An 18,391-nucleotide genomic window follows, 5' to 3' on the forward strand; every position below is an offset into this window, starting at 1 on the left:
AGGGTATTCTGTAACCCATCAGGGCAAGAAGGGATGAGCAGACCCCAGCTCATCCTGTGGTATTTGTTCTGCCCTTCCATCGTCCCTGAGAAGGATAAGATCTGAATTAGGCTGAAGATGTGTCATCAGCCATGAATGGCTGCCTACCAAGTCAGGCAAAGGTCAGCAATGCCTCTGGAGTGTAAAGCCATGTGAAGACAGAAAGGACCTTCCAGCACACCTCTCCTTCTCCTGGAGGAAACTGAGTCCCGGGAGAGCTGGCAAGGGCTCATCCAGAGTCTCCACAGTCCATGCCCACGTCTCCCAGAGCTCCTCTGAGTCGAGGTTCCCAGGGCAACAGGATGATCCGTTTGGGTCTAATGAATGTGTAGCCCCACTCCTAGGAGCAGTACATGGAAGAAAAAAACTATGAAGAATGTCCCCACCCAGACAGAACCACTGTTAGCATGCTGTGTAATTTTCTAGACTTACAGGGCTTTTAAGGTACAATCGAATACCACTGTATTCAATGATAATGTAAAAAATAGAGTATTTTAAAAATAGATGTTCACTTAAAGAAAATTTTTTAAAAAGATGGAAAAGACTTTGGGTCACTGCACAGAAAAAATGCTTACCAGAAAATGATATATAAAGCAAAATGCAAAGTACTAATCACTTCTAGTTAATAAAAGCTTACTTTGGAGGCAGAGGATCATGGTTCCCAGGCAGTCAGGGAAGGACATTCTGTAAGACTCTCATCTCCCAGTAATGACCAGACAGCCAGAACTGAAGCTCTAGTAGTAAGATTTTTAGCCTTGATCAAGAAAACGCTAAAGGACAGCACAGAGGCCCCAACTTCAAGCCTCTTGCTTGATGTAAGCCAGGTGCCAGTGACTCATGCAAGTAATCCTAGCTACTCTAGATGCTGAGATCTGAGGATCATGGTTCAGAGCCAGGCCAGGCACCAAAGTCTGTGAGACTCTCATCTCCAGTTAAAGACCAGAAAACCAGAAGTGGTACTATGGTTCAAATGGTAGATCGATAGCCTTGAGCTGAAGAGCTCCAGGACAGAGCCCAAGTCCAGAGTTCAGGTCCCATGACAGACCAAAAAGAAAAAAGAAAAGAAAAGATGTAATCAAGAATCAAGAGTTGGGACTACCACAACTGTGAAATGAGAAATGAAAAATGAGAAATGAAGCTGCAAGTAGAGGTAGTGTTCGCACTGCAAGTACAACGAAGAAGATGGAACTCAGGCTGGCTTGTATTTTCTTGCAAGGCACTAACTTATGAGTTTAGTGTGGTAATTTGTGCCCAGCTCTTGGTTGGAGGCAGAAGGATTGTGAAGGAGACCAGATTACAGGGATCTGTGCCTGGGGAAAAAAAAACCCAAAACACTCTTTGTATCTGTGTACACATGAAGAAAAAAAGCCAGGCACTGGTGGCTCAGATCTGTAATTCTAGCTACTTAGGAGGCTAAAGCCAGCCGTGGCAGGAAAGTCCAGGAGAGTCTTAGCTCCAATTAACCACCAGAAAACCAGAAGTGGCACTGGGTCAAGTGGTAGAGCACTAGTTTTGAGTGAAAAAAGTTCAGGGACAGGGTCCAGGCCCTGAGTTCAAGCCCCATGACAAACAACAAAAAAAAAAAGAATGAAAAGAAAATCAATGTGGGATACTTGAAACAATATTAGAATTTAAGTTTATTTTTTTGTTACCAATCCTGGGGTTTAACTCATGGCCTAGCACTATCCCTGAGTTTCTTTTTCTTTTTTCTTTTTTTTTTTGTTTTTCTTTTTTGCCAGTCTTGGGACTTGAACTCAGGGCCTTGGGCTTTCTCAAGGCTAGTGCTCTGCCACTTGGGCCACAGAACCATTTCCAGCTTTTTCTGTGTATGTGGTACCAAGGAATGGAACACAGGGCTTCGTGTATGCTAGGTAAGCACTCTACCACTAGGCCACGCTCCTGGCTCCCTGAACTTCTTTTTCTCAAGACAAGTGCTCTACCACTTGAGCCATGGCTCCACTTCCAACATTTTTGGTGCTTCATTGCAGATAAGAGTCTCACGGATTTCCTACCTGGGTTGGCTTCAAACCACATTTCTCAGATCACAGCATCCAAAACAGGTAGGATTATCAGTATAAGCTACTAGAACCTGTATGTTTCTTTTTTAATTTTTTTGCATATTGGGGCTTAAAATCAGGGCTGGATTTACTAGACAAGGGCTCTACCATTTGAGCCATACATCTCATCTTTTAAATTTGGATGCTAGTTGAAGCTGGGAATATGGCTTAGTGGTAGAGTGCTTGCCTAGCATGCATGAAGCCCTAGGTTCAATTTCTCAGTACTTCATAATCAGAAAAAAGCAAGAATTGGCACTGTGGCTCAAGTGGTAGAGCTCTAGCTTAAGCAAAAAAGTCTCAGGGACAGAATGACAAGGCCCTGAGTTCACTGCCCAGGATTAGGGGAAAAAAAAATTGACAAACATTTGAATTTAAACCAGGTGGCTCATGCCATGATCCTAGCTACTCAGGAGGCCAAGACCGGAGAATCACAGTTCAAAGCCAGCCCAGACAGTAAAGTCCGAAAGACTCTTACCTCCAATTAATCCCCAGAAAACGGGAAGTGGTGCTGTGGCTCAAAATGATAGGGAGCTAGTTGAGCAAAAAAGTTCAGGGACTGCACCCAGGCCCTGAGTTCAAGCTGATGGGTATGAGTTGGTTTTCTTTTCACAGTACTGGGATTTGAACTTGGGGCCTCATCACTTGCTAGAGCAAGTGTTTTGCCCACTTTTGCCACACCTTCAGTCCTTTTTGCTGTAGATTTTGCTGTGATTTTTTTGGCTAGTGGCTACTCTCAGATTTACCTACTTACAATTCCCCTCCTGAGTAGCTGGGATAACAGGCAGGAATCACTACATCCTGCCTAGGTATGGATTTACTAAACTCATGTTCTGTGGTGAATGTTGCACATATTCGTGAATACAGAAAAGACCACTGCATTGTACACCTTAGGCAAATTATTTGAATGGCACGTAAATAACCTTAAGGTATAGGGGCTGGGACTTTAGCTTAGTGGTAGAGTGCTTGCCTAGCATGCACGAGGACCTGGGTTCGATTCCTCAGTACCACATATATAGGGGAAAAAAAGGCAGAAATGGTGCTGTGGCTCAACTGATAGACCCCTGGCCTTGAGAAAGCCCAAAGAAACTGCCCAGTCCCTGAGTTCAAGGCCCAAGACTGGCAAAATAAATAAATAAATCAATAACCTCAAGGTATAAACAGAAACCTTTTTGCAGAGTGAGGGACTGAACTCAGATCCTTGTGCATAGTAAGTCCTATACCACAAAGCTACATTCCCAGCCTTCTAAAAAAGAGCTGTGAGACTAAAAGAATGTGCGATTTATGGTTAGATCAGCACAAGTACAAATGAGGCAGGATATAAAATTTTGATCATCCAATTATAGATGATAATGTGGACTTATCCATACTAATTTCAAACATCCATATTGCATTTTACAATGACCCAGCTATTATGAAGACCCTTGGCATAAACTCTCAATTCTCAGATGAGTTGAGAGCCAATGAGTCTAGTCCATGAAGACACTTCCTACTTTTGAGTGGATCCACTCAAAAACCCACAGCAGAGGGTGCCAGCACAGCCCATCTCACCCCCCATGGAGAAGGGAGCACATCTCATTACAGGAGATCAATTAGGCTGTTTCTCAGCTCTCCAAGTAGTAGTGGGACAAAAGGAGCAGCACACATAAATGTGTCCAAAGAAGAAGCCACATGCTAGTGGCTCAGGCCTGTAAACCTAGCTGCTCAAGAGACTGGGATCTAAGGATCATGGTGCAAGCCAGCCCAAGCAGAAAAATCTATGAGAGGCTCTCATCTCCAATTAACCATGAGAAAACCAGAAATGGAAATGTGGCTCAAAGTGGTAGAGCACTAGCCTTGAGCAAGAAAACTCAGGGACAGCCCCCAGATCCTGAGTTTAAGCCCCATGATCAACAAAAAAAAGGAGGAGGAGGGGGGAGGTTATTGGCTGCTGACCTTTTCCATCTGGCTGAGATGGCTACATGAATTACTGCTTTTATCCAGGGGGTATTTCCAGATGTTCAGTGCTCCAGTGCTTAGGCTATTACCTCAGAGCTCTTCACTAGGGATGGAGAAACACAAATTCTAGAACTTTTTTTTTGGTTTTGTTCATAAGCCAAGAAAACTGCTTCCTTTTTTTAGCCCTGAGCAAGCCTGGTAGAGATCATATGATCCGCTATATGGAAGGAAATGAGAAGCTACATTATTATATAGTCCAGTATTTGTCAAACTAGACAGGTACTGAGATGATCCAGGGGGGAATGAAAATGATGAGACATTATAGAAATATGGGATTGGGGGCTGGGAATGTGGCTTAGTGGTAGAGTGCTTGCTTAGCAGGCATGAAGCCCTGGGTTTTGTTCCTCAGTACCACATAAACATAAAAAGCCAGAAGTGGTGCTGTGGCTCACCTGATAAGAATGCTAGCCTCAAGCTTAGGGACGGTGTCTGGGAATGACAAAAAAAAAGGTGGGGGGTTGAAAAAAGTAACATCTGGGTTAAATTTCACCTTTATTTAACGTTGAGTTAAATTCAGTTATATCATCTAAGATGAGAACAATAATGGTAGCAAGGAAAAATCCTATAATCTGGATGGCAGTCCTTACTAGTATCTCCTTCAGGAAACAGGGAGTGAGAAAAGCATAAAGTTGATGAGGGTTCCTAAGAAAAAGAGATCCAGCTTCTGGGGGTGACACACAGGCAGTAAGGTTTCCAAGTTTTACACAGGGTCTAATGCTAACCCTGGAGAGAAACCAAATTTTCTCTCAGCTCAGCTCTAACCTATCTATCAAGGCCTCCTTCAAGGCTCAGAGCTGAACTCAAAGGATCAGGGTGCATAGGGGCAAGAAAGTCCAGGAGACTTCTTATGAGTCAATTAACCATGAAAAAGCTGGAGCTATGAATCAAGTAGTAGATCCAAGAGTAAAAAGAGACAAGACCCAAGACCTGAGTTTAAGCCCTAGGACCAAAAAAAAAAAAAAAAAAAAAAAGAAGGAGAAGAAGAAAAATGAAAAACAAAAATCAACAACAATCTCCCTCCAGCTCTCATGGCAGAAGATGTCTGCACAGTCCATCTACCGTCCACAGGTAAGGGAGCACTCTGATCACAGAGGAGAGGAATTATCATCACCTAGACTGCTTCACAGCTCTCCAGGTAGCAAGACAGAAGGAACAACACAGATAAAGGTATCCAAGGAGGGTGAAGAGCTGGAGTGTCACATTCAGCCAGACCTACAAAATGGACCAACACTAACCCTGACCTACAATTGGGAAAACGGCCAGGACTATGAAGAGCAACTAACAAGCCTGGAAAAACTATCTACTGCCAATCAGTCATTCAAATCTTCTGTCTTCTCTTCCATCCTCTGTCTCCAATTCTTGACCAAAGTCCAACTTGTTTATAGAGATAGCTCTGGTCAAGTATGATGAAACCAGTGAAATAAACCAACTGAGCATCAGTGGCTCATACCTGTAATCCAAGTTAATCAGGAGAAGGAGACCGGAAGTTCTAATTTGGAAGTCAGCCCAGGAACAGCCTTGAAATTTTCCTTTGTTGTTGTTGTTGCCAGTCTGGGGGCTTGAACTCAGGACCTGGGCACTGTCCTTGAGCTTTCTCAAGGCTAGCACTCTACCACTTGAACCACAGCCCCAGGACTTCATGCATGCCCGGCAAGCACTCTACTACTACACCACACTCCTAGCAGCAATCTGACACTCTTACCTCCAATAAATTACCAAAAATCCAGAAATGGAGTTGTGTCACTACTACTTTAGAGTGTAAGAGTGCCGGTCTTGATCAAATAAGCTAAGTGACAGCACCCAGGACCTGAGTCAAACTCCTGTAGCAGCATAAACAAAAAAAAAAGAAAAAGAAAAAAAGGAAAACAAAACAAAAACAAACAAACAAAAAACCACTGCTAGCCACTCTTTTGAAGATCATCTCTGTTAGGTCCACCTGGATTTTAAAATGACTTCTTCCCTTGGCTCTCTCCCTCTGCACCCTGGAAATCCCTGCCCAGCCTGTAACCCTGGCAACTGGCATAGGTGAGGGTATGGGAGGTCCCCCAGTCTGAGGTATCTCCCATCTTCTGAGATCACATCCACTTCCACTGGGGCCATATTCCCCCCGCCACCCTTGCCAAATAATGTCTCACTTCCCCCATAAACTCTTTCTCTGCCCAACTCCATCTTGGGCTACAGGAAGTCTGCTCTCCTCACACAATAAACCCTCTTCTCCTGAACTGCCTGGAGTTTCCTTTAGGCAGAATTTACAATCTCTTGTAATCCCAACCAGAATCTCAGACAGCCAATACCAATATAAGCAATGATTCAAAAAGTTCACCCAAATCCTGCTGGCTGCCATGCTAGGACTAGGGCAGAAGTTCAAGAAATTGAATCCTATGCCCTTCAGGATCCTACTGCCCTGACTTTCCTCAAAGGAGGATGGAGTATGTTTTCCGTCTCAGAAGGTGATTTAGTTCTGCAACTCCATTTTGCATTTCTCCTGAGTGATCTTTCCAAGGTACAGACAAAGAAACTTTGTTACATCTCTGGAGAAACCTGGAAAAAATATTTCCAAGTAACAAGTCATAGGGTCAGAAACTACAGGTGCTTCCCCTACAGCCAAGGGTGGAGAAGCAGCCTCCTCTCTCATCCACCTAGAAGATGAGACAAGGACAAGACAGTTCTGCTGGTGGCCTCATAGCTCGGCCATCAGGTCCTTCTTGGCTAAAGTTCCTGGCAAGTGCTGAATTCACTGCAAGTGGGATCACTTCCCAGCTCACAGCTAAAGGCACTCAGCACCTTTACCCACCCAAGCACTCACAGCTACTTCCAAGTCTCCAGTGTAAAGTTTGCTGAAGCAACTCTGACTTTCCTGAGGAAAGAACCCAACTACAAGGGTAGGTCCAGTCTTTTACTAGAGGCTAAAGTCCCTCAGAAAAAAGCCCCTTAGAAAAAGTTGGTCCTGCCCTCAAGGAATAGGATTCAGATCTAGCTGCAGTGAGGATTCAGGAGGCAAGTAGACAAGTAAGAACCACTATTTTAAGTGTGATTTCTAAACTGGAGATGGACACACCTCCACTCCACTCTGCATTCCTTTGATCTTATCTTCTAAGCTCTTATTTATCTGACACCTGAAGGTAAACTGGCTAAAAGCAAGGACTGTGTCTGGGTGTCCCCATGTCTGAGAAAGCCACAGTATCTACCTAGGCCAAACCACTGAACCAGTGCTGAGCACTCCATGCTCCCTCTGGGCATTTCTCTCCATGCTGTCTTCTGCCCCTCTGCTTGAAACTTATGGGGAGGTGAAGATCCCCCTCCTCTCACACAGGAGGGGAGTGGCAGAGAAGCCAACAATGGTTCCTGTCTCATCTAGTAATTCATGGGGTAGGCAGCCAGCCCAAACTATAAGAACATTTCTCAACCGCAGTGCCTCAATGTTGATGGCCAAGTTCTACTCCATTTCCTTCGCTGGAGCAAGCCAAGAAAACAGTCCAGTGTATGAGAATGGTGATATGCTGGCTAGCTGCCAAATCTCTGTGGAAGGTGCAGGAGGTTCATTACTCTGACCCAATCCAACCAGCCAAAATGGGGGCCACTTCCACCAGCAGGAAAGGACCTGCTGCTTGTCAAATAGGACAGAAGAGGAAACTAATGTTAAGAGAACATGCCTTGGACTGCGCATGTGAATGAAGTGAGGCCCTGAGTTTACTGAATCCCCAGGAGGGGGTGGGGGAGGAGACAGACAACCATGTATTAAGTGGACACTTTCCAGTGGTGACAGACACCACACTGATGTGACCTTGAAATGAATGTGGAAGAGCCAGGCCCAAATAAAGCTCTCCAGAGGGGACCACAAGTAACACCATCAGGAGTCACGCAGAACATTCTGTTGCTGGTTGCACAGTATCCTGGTATTTCCAAGGGAGGAGACAAACTCGTGTGTAACATTCCCTTGGGTCTGACGGACTCTGTCCCAAGGGACAGAGTAACCCCAGCGTTTCCTCAGGAGAGAAAGCCTAGGAGGACAAATGTGGATGGGAGATGTTTCCTCTGTATTTTATTGCACCTATGGGTTTTCAAACCCTGTACATATTGGCCTGGGGTAATATGTCAGTGGTGGGGTGATTGTCCAAAGTTCAGCATCTATATTTGTATCACCTAATAAAATAGAATGATATTTTTAAAAGTCAGTTTGAGCAGGGCACTGAGGCTCACACCTATAACCCTAACTACTCAGGAGGCTGAGATCTGAGGATCACTGCTCAAAGCCAGCTCAAGCACTAAAGAACGAGAGACACTTATCTCCAGTTAACCACTAGAAAACTGCAAGTGGGGCTGTGGCTGCAGAGGTAGGGTGGTAGTCTTGAGCTGAAGAGCACAGGGACAAGGCCTGGGCCCAGAATTCAAGCCCCAAGACCAACATACTAAAAAAAGGCAGTTTGGGGGCTGGGAGGGTGGCCTAGTGGTAGAGTGCTTGCCAAGTATACACAAAGCCCCGAGTTCAATTCCTCTGTACCACATACACAGAACACACGAAAATGGTGCTGTGCCACAAGTGGTGGAGCACTACCCTTGAGAAAACCCAAGGACAGTGTCCAAGCCCTGAAATCAAGCCCCAGGACTGGAAAAAAAATTAAGCTGGGCATGGTAGCTCACACCTGTAAGAGGATGAGATCTGGGGATCGCAGTTCAAAGCCAGCCCAAAGCATTAAAGAACTTGAAACTCTTATCTCCAATTAACCACCAGAAAACCAGAAGTGACACTGTGGCTCAAGGGGTAGGGCAGTAGTCTTGAGTTGAAGAGCTGAGGGACAGTGCCCAGGCCTAGAGTCCAGCCCCCCCATAAAAAAAAGTCAGTTTGGTACCTCAGTGCTAGAACATATTCTTATCATCTAAGAGGCCCTCCCTTCCAATCTACAGCATTAAAAAAATAAAAGGTATTTTTAGGTATTAGAATTTACTTAGCACATGCCAGGCATGAAGGGAGATGTTAAATCTCAGAAGCTGGTGAGGGAGAATGGAGATAATTAAATATTACTCCACAGCCATATGCCTGGGGTTCATGCCTGGAATGCTTGCTACTAAGGAGGCTCAGATATCAGGGCTGACGTTTGCAGCTAGCCCAAGCATACAAATCCAAAAGGCTCATATCCAGTTAACTAGCAACATTTGGAAGCCCTGGTTGGAGTGGTAAGAGTACCAGCCTTGGTGGAAAAGACTAAAGGAGGGCTCCCTGATCCAGTTTTCAGCCCCAGTATCAATACACATACACACACAAGTTCATGACAGGACAGGTGAGAAATCAGACTTCTCCACACAGGAAACCTGGGCAGGAAAGTCCTACAGACTCACCTCCAACTGACCCCCCAAAAGCTGGAAATGGAGCTCTAGCTCCAGTGGTGGATTGCTAGCCTTGAGCCAAAAAATTAAGGGACCGTGCAAAGGCCCTGACTTCAAGCCTCAATACCTGCACAAAAAAGAATAAATAAGGCAATCCCTCCAATGTTAGATGCCAGCAACAAGAGCCCTGCCAGAAGCGACTGGCCTCGTGGGATGGAATCCAGGTCAGGTTTCTTTAAGTACTTTCTGGGCCAAGTCTTCCAGGAGGACCCCCACCATTTACCTCCTCCCTATGCCTCCAACAGTGGAGAAGACTGAGCTGTGCTGTGAGGCAGGCCCTGGGGGCACAGCGCTGAACGCCCATCCTGGCCCCAAAGGGGAAACATGCCTAGCCTCGGGGAAGAGGGTGGGAATGGCGGTGCTGTCTTCTGCCTCCTTCCTCCCAGGCTCCCCTCCATTGCCCAAACGCCAAGGCATCCTCCGGGGATGGCCAACAACCGGCACTCGGAGCTGACGGTGGTGAAGCGGCGCCAAGTGCTTCATCCGCGCTGGAAGCGGAGCCGGGCGGCTCGGCCCCCGCAGACACCTTCCAGGGATCCTCCACGTGCCTGGGCGAGGCCCCTCTGGACTTGGCGTTTCTTCCGCACGCACGCGGCGCGGTGGTGACGCGCTGTCAGAGACAGGTGGATCTGCCTCGCGCCAGCCCCCGCCGAGACAGGCCAGGAAGCCCTCCCGGCCCCGGTGCCCCGCGTCCCGGTGGCGAGCAGGCGGGCTGCGGCCGCACGCAGACGGGAGCCCGGGGTGCGCGCTGCCCGCCCGGCGCCGAGCCGCGGGCTCGCAGGCCGGGCGTCTCCCGGGCGCCAGCCTCGCGCGGCCTCCCGGGCGCGCGGTGCCCGGTGCCCACGCCGTGCCGGGGGCGCGCGGCCCCCCTCGCCCGGCCGCGGGCTTCCTGGAGGCGGAGCTCGCGCCGCCGGTCCGCCCGCCCGCCCGCCCTCCGCTCGGACACTCACCAGTTCCCCGAGCCCACGATGCACACTTTCAGCGGCGCCTCTGCCATGGCCAAGCCGGCGCGATGCATCTCTGCCCGGCCCGCCCCGGCCCGCTGAGGTCTTCGCTCGCCCGACCCGGCCCCAAGAGTGCGCGGCGACCCCGCCCTGGACTCCTCCGGGCCAATGGCCACAGCCACCCCGCCCGGGAGGCCGCCGGGGCCACAGCTGACAGCCTCCCAAGAACCTCCGCGCACGCTTGGCCTTGGCCTCGCGGCCTACTCCAGAGCCCCACCCCTTCCCGAAGCCTGTCGGGAAATGTAGTCCATGGCCCCGCCCACGTGCACACCCAGGTCTAGGGGCACGAATGGCCATCTCTGCCCTGGGGTTTGGGCTGCACCCTCTGGGACAGAGGAGGTTCTACCCCGCCCTGGGGAGAGGGGGTCCCCGTACTCGTCCCTCCTCTCCCTGCGCTGCAGGAGCCTCCACTGCCAGTTCAAACCCTGGGGTCAGCTTCTCAGTTAAACTCCCCTGTCAACTGGACTTGCCAGATCTTTGTGCACAGTCTCTCCAGCCTCTGCCTTAGAAGGACAGGTAGTCAGGAGTTTTGGAACTTCCTGGTGAACTTGGATCCTCTGAGGCCTTGGCCTGCAGCACTTCAGGGTTAGAGATTGATCTACCTAGAGTCCAATCAGGAACTGAATGGAGGAGAGGGTATGGAGGTCACACTCACACACCTTAAGGCAGGACTTGCCTGCATGGTTTTGCCTGGTCCTAACTAGCCCTGTTTTTGTTGGCTTGCGACTGTCGTTCTTTTTCTTTTATTTTTCTGCTGCTGCTTTTCAATGGTGACTGTCATGGGACTTTATTCAGGGCCTGGGCAATGTCCCTGAACTTCTTTTTCTCAAGTCTTCTTTTTTCACTACCACTTTTTGCTCCACACTTATGAAGGTTTATTGGAGATGAGAGTCTCCCAGTGTGGCTTCAAACTGCAATCCTCAGACCTCAGCCTCCTGAGTAAGTAGAATTATAGGCATGAGCTACCCTGTAAGGCTGTCATTATGGTTCAGAGACATGCTCTCGTCTGTCCTCATAAATAGGATATTATTCATTTTAAGTATCAGTCTGTAAATGACGCTGAACTCGATGATGTTTGAGAGGGATATGATCGTTTAAACTAGGTTAAATTAGCACTGTCACTGGGGCTAAGCTCATGTCCTAGACCCAGGAAACCCAGATCAATTCCATCAGAATCCTAAGCCAGGACTCAGGTTTAATTTTTTTATTTTTTGTGCCAGTTCTGGGGCTTGAACTTTGGGCTTCATACTTGCTTGGCTTTATCAATCAAGGTTGGTACTCTCACTTGAACAAGATCTCCACTTCAGGCAATTTCCTTTATTAACTTTTCTGCCCAGGTTGAACTTTGATCCTCAGATTTCAGCCTCCTGAATAACCAAGTGTGTAGGCATGAGTCACTAGCACTCTGCCAGATCCTCCCCCCTCCCCCTCTCTGCCTCTCTCCCTCTCCTTCCCTCCCTCCTTCCCACTCTTTCTCTTTCTCTCTTTGTACTGGGTCTTGAACTCTGGGCCTGTGTGATGTCCCTGAGTTCTTCAGCTCAAGGCTACCACCCCACTCCCTGAGCCACAGTACCACTTCTGGTTTTCTGGAAGTTAATTAGAGGTATGAGGTTCATGGACATTTTGTACCCAGGTTTGCTTTGAACCGCTATCCTCAGATCTTAGCTCTTTAGTAGCTAGGATTACAGACAGGTATGAGCCACCACACCCAGCTTAAAATTTCTTTTTAATGGTCAAAAAGTTATTGCAAAAACAAACACCTAGCCAGTTGCTGGTAATCCTATCAACTCAGGAGCCTGAGATGTGAGGATCAATGTTCTCAGACAGATCATGAAAGAAAGTCCATGAGATTCTGTCTCCAATTAACCACCAGAAAACGGGAAATGGAGTATAACTCAAAGTGGTAGAGTACTAGGCTTGAGCAAAAGAGCTCAGGGACACACCCAGGCTCCAAGTTCAAAACCTCTTTACTGGGAAAAAAGAAAATCCTGTGATCCCAATATTTACTTGGTGGCTGAGATAGGATAATTGTGAGTTTGAAACCAGTCTGGGCTATATAAGGGCATCTTGTCTCAAAAGGCTGAGGAGGAACAACAGATGGAGAACCTTAGAACAAAAATCTAGAACATTGTCTAAAGAAATAAGTAATCTAGAGCTGGGCACAGTTGCTCACTCCTGTAATCCTAGCTACTCAGGAGGCTGATATCTGAGGATCAAGGTTCAAAGCCAGCCTGAGCACAAAAGTACCTGAGACTCTTATCTCCAATTAACCTCTAGAAAATGGAAAGTGGGGTTTGGCTCAAGGGTAGGGTGGTAGCCTTGAGTTGAAGAGCTCAGGGACAATACCCAGGCCAGGGGGAGGGTTGGCAGCCTTGAGCTGAATATTTCAGAAACAGTGCCCAGGCATAGTTAAAGCCCTATGACCCATGAAAGAAAGAAAGAAAAAAAGAAAGAAAGAAAGAAAGAAAGAAAGAAAGAAAGAAAGAAGAAAAGAAGGAAGGAAGACTCTAGCAGGCCCATTAGCATGATGCAAGCAGATTCACTATTAGGTTATTTTGGGAATTATGTAAAAGAATTATCTGGTATTTCCTGTATTTAAGTACAGAAATATTTCAATGAGGTGGGTACAGCAGGGCAGTTCTTCATTCCCTCTCTGATACCTTGCTCTCAATTAGTGGTCCAAATGCAAACACTTTTCTTGTTCCATTTGTATTATAAAATGCATTCATCCAGTGAAACAGTGAAGTCTTACTTCACTGTTATACACAAGGATTTACCTCAAATGATTTCTTTTGGGACTTAACTTTTATTTTTTTTCCTTTTCTTGGTGGATACTTTACGTGTGTGTGTGTGTGTGTGTGTGTGTGTGTTTGTCGGGGGGAGGGGGGGTCATAGGGCTTGAACTCTGCCTGGGCGCTGTCCCTGTACTCTTCAGCTCAAGGCTAGTGCTCTACCACACTGAGCCACATCACCACTTCCTGGACTTAACATTTTATACTTGCTGTGGAAACTCTTATTTCTGGAAGTAACTACAACAACCTGCATAATAAACTGCCTGACTATTCTGTGAAGACACCTTGTCCCTCACAGACCTAACACCTGATATCTACAACCTGTGCCTCAATACACAGACCAAGTGCTCATTGGTTTGATAGACTCGTTATGATGGTTAAGACAAAAACCAAGTAGGTAAAACTAATGAATGTGATGATAAGAGAATAAAGCAAGCTACAATGCAGTAGTGATCACATTTCTGTTTAGAAATAAGCAAAGTGAAACACATCACTAAGATAGAAAATGCTTTGTGTGCCTAGATGAAACAGGAGAAAACAGAAAAAGGATAGATGCAAATTTAGACTGGCAGTTTGCTGGCAATAGGTTAGTTCTGTTTTGAAAAAAACGTATTTGTGTATTTTATTAGCACCCATTAGCTGTACAAGAGGTTGTACTGTGACATTTGTACACATGCCAAACAATGTGTCCTGATCAACCTCACCCTTCCAGCTCTCTCCCCTATCCTACTCCCTGTTAGGATACTGTGTCATAAGTGTTAGGAAAGATCAACCACGCAAAAGGAGAAAAAGAAGGCAGAGATCTCAGCAGAGCAGGCTTTAATTATGGCTGCAGAGGAGCTCCATGTAACACCAAGCAGGATCAGAGAAACAAGTGTATGGGGAGGAGGGAGGCTAGGGTCTTTATATATGCAAGGATGAGTTTCTTTTAAATGCCTTTGTAGTGGTGGCAGACTGTATAATATCCTTGCAGCAGAGGCAGACTGTAAACTTTCAGATAAGGTCCAGGGTGAAATTTTTGCTGAGAACTCAAGAATAGGGACAAGATTCCTGAGTGGAGATTTTCAGGAGAGGCTTCTGGGCCGAGGGAGGTCAGCCGGCCATGGGAACATCATTGAGACACAAGAACAAAGCAGATCCCAAAACAGATTCCTGCCTCATCCTACTTGAAATAGTGTCAACAGGTTTCATTATCCACTTATTACATATACTAAAGAACACTTAGAGCTTGGCACTGGTGGCTCACTCTTGTAATCCTAGCTACTCACCAGGCTGAGAGTTTAGAATTGTAGTTTTTAGCCAATCCAGGCAGGAAAAACTGTAAGAGACTCTTATTTCCAGTACACCACCAGAAAACCAGAAGTGGTGCCATGGGTCAACGTGGTAGCCTTGAACACAAGAGTTCAGGAAAAGGGCCCAAGCTTCCAGTTCAAGTTCTATAATTGACAAAACAGCAACAATAACAAACACTTTGACCATGAACCATATTCATTTTCACTCACCCTCTTCAGAAGGTTGAATATTCTTTACACATTTTACAGATACTGTAAACACATGATGTCAGTACTTAGTGGAAATCCTGGAGGAGAGGAGAAAGTATAGTACAGAAGAGTGAGGAACGCATTAGCCAAAGTGGGTGAGAACAAGTGATCTGGTCTCAAGTGGAAGTGGCCATTCTTTTTCTTTTTTCAATGTTAGTTGTGGAGCTTGAATTCTGGGCCTGGGTGCTGTCCCTGAGCTCTTCAGCTCAAGGCTAGTGTTCTACCACGTAAGCCATAGCCCCATTTCCAGTATTCTGGTGGTTAATTGGAGGTGAATCTCATGATCTTTCATGCCCAGGCTTTGAACCCTGATCCTCAGATCTCGGCCTCCTCAGTAGCCAGGATTACAGGCGTGAGACACCGGTACCCAGCAGAGGTGGCCATTCTTGTGCCAGTTTCAGGCCTGATTGTCGGAGATGGTAGTGCCAGGGATGCTGGCCTCCTTGTGCCTCCTGTTCCAAGAGGGCTGCACTCTCCAGAAGACAAGGGGTGGGCTAATGTCGCTGGGACAATACCATTTCATTAGGGGACTCATTGCTTCACAACATTTCTCGTTAAGAATGTTAACCACTATATAAAAGCTTGCTAAAATGAAAACTTAAAAGAATTCACTTAGGACCAGAGGTATGGCTCAGTGGTAAGAGAGCCTGCCTAAAAAGCATGAGACCCTGAGTTTAAAATTCCCCCTCCCCCCAAAAAATCCCAGGACTTATAATTAATTTTCTTAACTTCTTGGAGCATTCGTCTCAGTTTTTATTTTGTTTTGTCTATTTACTTATTTGCCAGTCTTTTCTTTTCATATATTTTTATTGTAATTAATAGAAGGGTTACATTATATTCACCAGATAGAAGGCGCATTACTTCACATGTCTTGGTCCCCATTTCCCTCCCCCCATCTTGTTTTCCCCCTTCCCTATCTGATTTCAAATAACCAATTAAGCATATATCCACTATATCAGATAACAAGGTAAAATACTGTAACCATAAGAGATAACCAAGGGAAAGCAATAGAGATGAGAGATACCATAGTACATTAAGGATAACAATCACTCATTATATGGCTTTTGTTTTTATATCCTGGAGGTCCTTTCATTTAGCATCATACTATATGGCCTATGTATTTAAGTTTTGTTCTATTGTAAATCTCTGCTAAGAGAGACCAAGGTTTCTACTGATTATGACAAATGAGGGAAACCATTGAGCCTATGTTCCTTTGAGTCTGGCTTACTTCATTTAATATGATTTTTTCTAAGTCTTTCCATTTCCTTACAAATGGGGGGATATCGTTCTTTCTGACAGCAGCATAGAATTCTATTGTGTATAAATACCACATCTTGTTGATCCACTCATCAACTGAGGGGCATCTAGGTTTGTTCCATATCTTAGCTATGGTAAATAGTGCTGCAATGAATATTGTTGTGCTAGTGGATTTAGTATGAAAAAATATGGAACACTTCACAAATTTGCATGTCATCCTTGCGCAGGGGCCATGCTAATCTTCTCTGTATCGTTCCAATTTTAGTATACGTGCTGCTGAAGTGAGCACTTATTTGCCAGTCTTGAGGCTTGACCCTGGGGCCTGGGCACTGTCCCTGAGCTTCTTTTGCTCAAGGCTAGCACTCTACCCCTTGAGCCACAGTGCCACTTCCTGCTTTTTCTGAGGAATCAAACCTAGGGCTTTATGCATCCCAGGCAACCACTCTACCACTAAGCCACATTCCTGGCCCATCAAATTTTATGTTTGTGCCAATCATGGAGCTTGAACTTAGGGCCTTGTGTTCTCCCTGAGTTTTTCTATTCTATCACTTGAGATAGAGCATGGTTTTGGCATGGTGAAGTGGAGATAAGAGTCTCTCAGACATGTCTACCTGGGGTATCTTCAAACCGTGATCCTCAGATCTCAGCCTGCTGAGTAGCCATGGTGTGAGCCACAAGCTCCTGACTTCCCAAAATCTCTCTTTTTAAAGAGTTCTCTGGGGGCTGGGAGTTTAGCCTAGTGGTAGAGTGCTTGCTTAGCATGCATGAAGACCAGGGTTCGATTCCTCGGTACCACATTCATAGAAAAAAAAAAAAGCCAGAAGTGGTGCTGAGGCTCAAGCGGTAGAGTTTTAGCCTTGAGAAGGCCCAAGGACAGTGTTCAGGCCCTGAGCTCAAGCCCAGGACTGGCCAAAAAAAAAAAAAAAAAAGTTCTCTGGGCCAAGAGTTTGGCTTAGTGGTAGAGTGATTGCCTAGCATGCCCAAAGACCAGGGTTCAATTCCTCGGTACCACATGTACATAGAAAAGGCCAAAAATGGTACTGTGGCTCAAGAGTTAGAGCTCTCGCCTTAAGAAAACCCAAGGACAGTGCTCAGGCCCTGAGTTCAAGGACCAGGACTGGCAAAAAAAATTCTCTGTGGCACTGAAAGCATTCTTATGGACTGGAATTGATTAAACTTATTGCACTAACCAGAAAGGCATGTACTGCTGCCACCCTAGAGAAATATTTTACCTACTCCATCCTAAACCACTTACCTGCCAATGCTTTCTTCCTAATTAGCACATACTCTGGAGTGATATGTCCTGATCCAGTCATTTCCAGTGAAATTGTCCTTCTTAATATTTCTGTTGATAGTTCAATGATAAATTTTAGATCTTTGGGTAAAGACCACAGTGTTCCAGTCTGGAAATATTTATGGGCTTTTATCTCACTTCCTGTGAAACTAGTAGATGAAAAGCAGTGGGACTGCGCAAGAGAACCAACAGACCCCAGACATGTTGCAGTAACAAGTGTGAATTACACTTTCTTCATGAGGAAGTGTATATACTTTTGAGATCTGAGATTACAGACATCTACCACTATGCTCAACCCTGGTAATTTCATCTTGAAAACCCCCAAGGTTTTAGGTGGGTATGGTCTCACATACAGGACGGATGACCCAGAAGAAGCAGAACAGAAGGCAACCCTAGAGACATCTGCACAGGGAGAAGGGGAGCTATTTTGCAACTTTCCTTACCTCCCTCCTTTTCTCCCTCAGTACTTTGGTTTGAACTTTGTCTTTGGCTTGCTAGGTATTTGTTCTTTCTTGAGATAAACCCTTCTCTTCCTTGCCAATCCTGTTAGTCATTTATAGTTGTTATAACAACATACCTGAGATAAATAACTCAAGTGAAGAAAGGTGCATTTGCACTCACAGTTTGAGAGGCTTCAGTTCATGGTTGGCTAGCTCCATTGTTTCTGAACTATGGTGAGGCTCATCATTGTAGCAGAGGATATGGTAGAGAAGGGTTGCTGGCCTCTTGGAGGTTAAAGGCAGACACAGAAGAATGAATGGATCCACTGAAGGTGACTTCAACCAATAGTGCCTGCAGCTGGGAACCGAGTCCACAGGTAAGCCAGGACAGGATCAATTACCAGAAGACCTGCAAATTGGCACTTCAGGTGAGAGACAGGTAGCACTGGAGGAGGATTTCCAAGCTGCCAGCTTAGATAATTTTCCATACAGTTCTGCACCTTGCTGTTTTAGTTAAGAAAATAGCCGTGGACCAGATAGGATGGCACACACCTGAAACTCCAGCTGCTGGCGGGCTGAAGCAGGAG

At 46.1% G+C, this 18,391-nt stretch overlaps 1 protein-coding gene and 1 non-coding gene across 3 annotated transcripts in view; both read right to left on the reverse strand.

Annotated features, from left to right (window-relative positions):
* Gpd1l (glycerol-3-phosphate dehydrogenase 1 like) overlaps positions 1-10,644 on the reverse strand; it is a 52,227-nt gene extending 41,583 nt beyond the window's left edge. For both annotated transcript variants that reach the window (XM_090351799.1, XM_090351801.1), the window contains exon 1: positions 10,427-10,644. In XM_090351799.1, coding sequence (XP_090207925.1) covers positions 10,427-10,494 — 68 coding nt within the window. In that variant the 5' untranslated portion in view covers positions 10,495-10,644. The remainder of the gene's footprint in view (positions 1-10,426) is intronic.
* Positions 10,645-16,252: 5,608 nt separating this feature from the next.
* LOC150050031 (U6 spliceosomal RNA) lies at positions 16,253-16,359 on the reverse strand. Its single transcript, XR_016538748.1, has one exon. It is a non-coding gene; the product is annotated as a U6 spliceosomal RNA (small nuclear RNA).
* Positions 16,360-18,391: the final 2,032 nt, after the last annotated feature.

The sequence above is a fragment of the Megascapheus bottae genome, chromosome 18 (assembly GCF_031878675.1).
Source record: "Megascapheus bottae isolate mThoBot1 chromosome 18, mThoBot2.hap1, whole genome shotgun sequence".
Taxonomy (NCBI): Eukaryota; Metazoa; Chordata; class Mammalia; order Rodentia; family Geomyidae; genus Megascapheus; species Megascapheus bottae.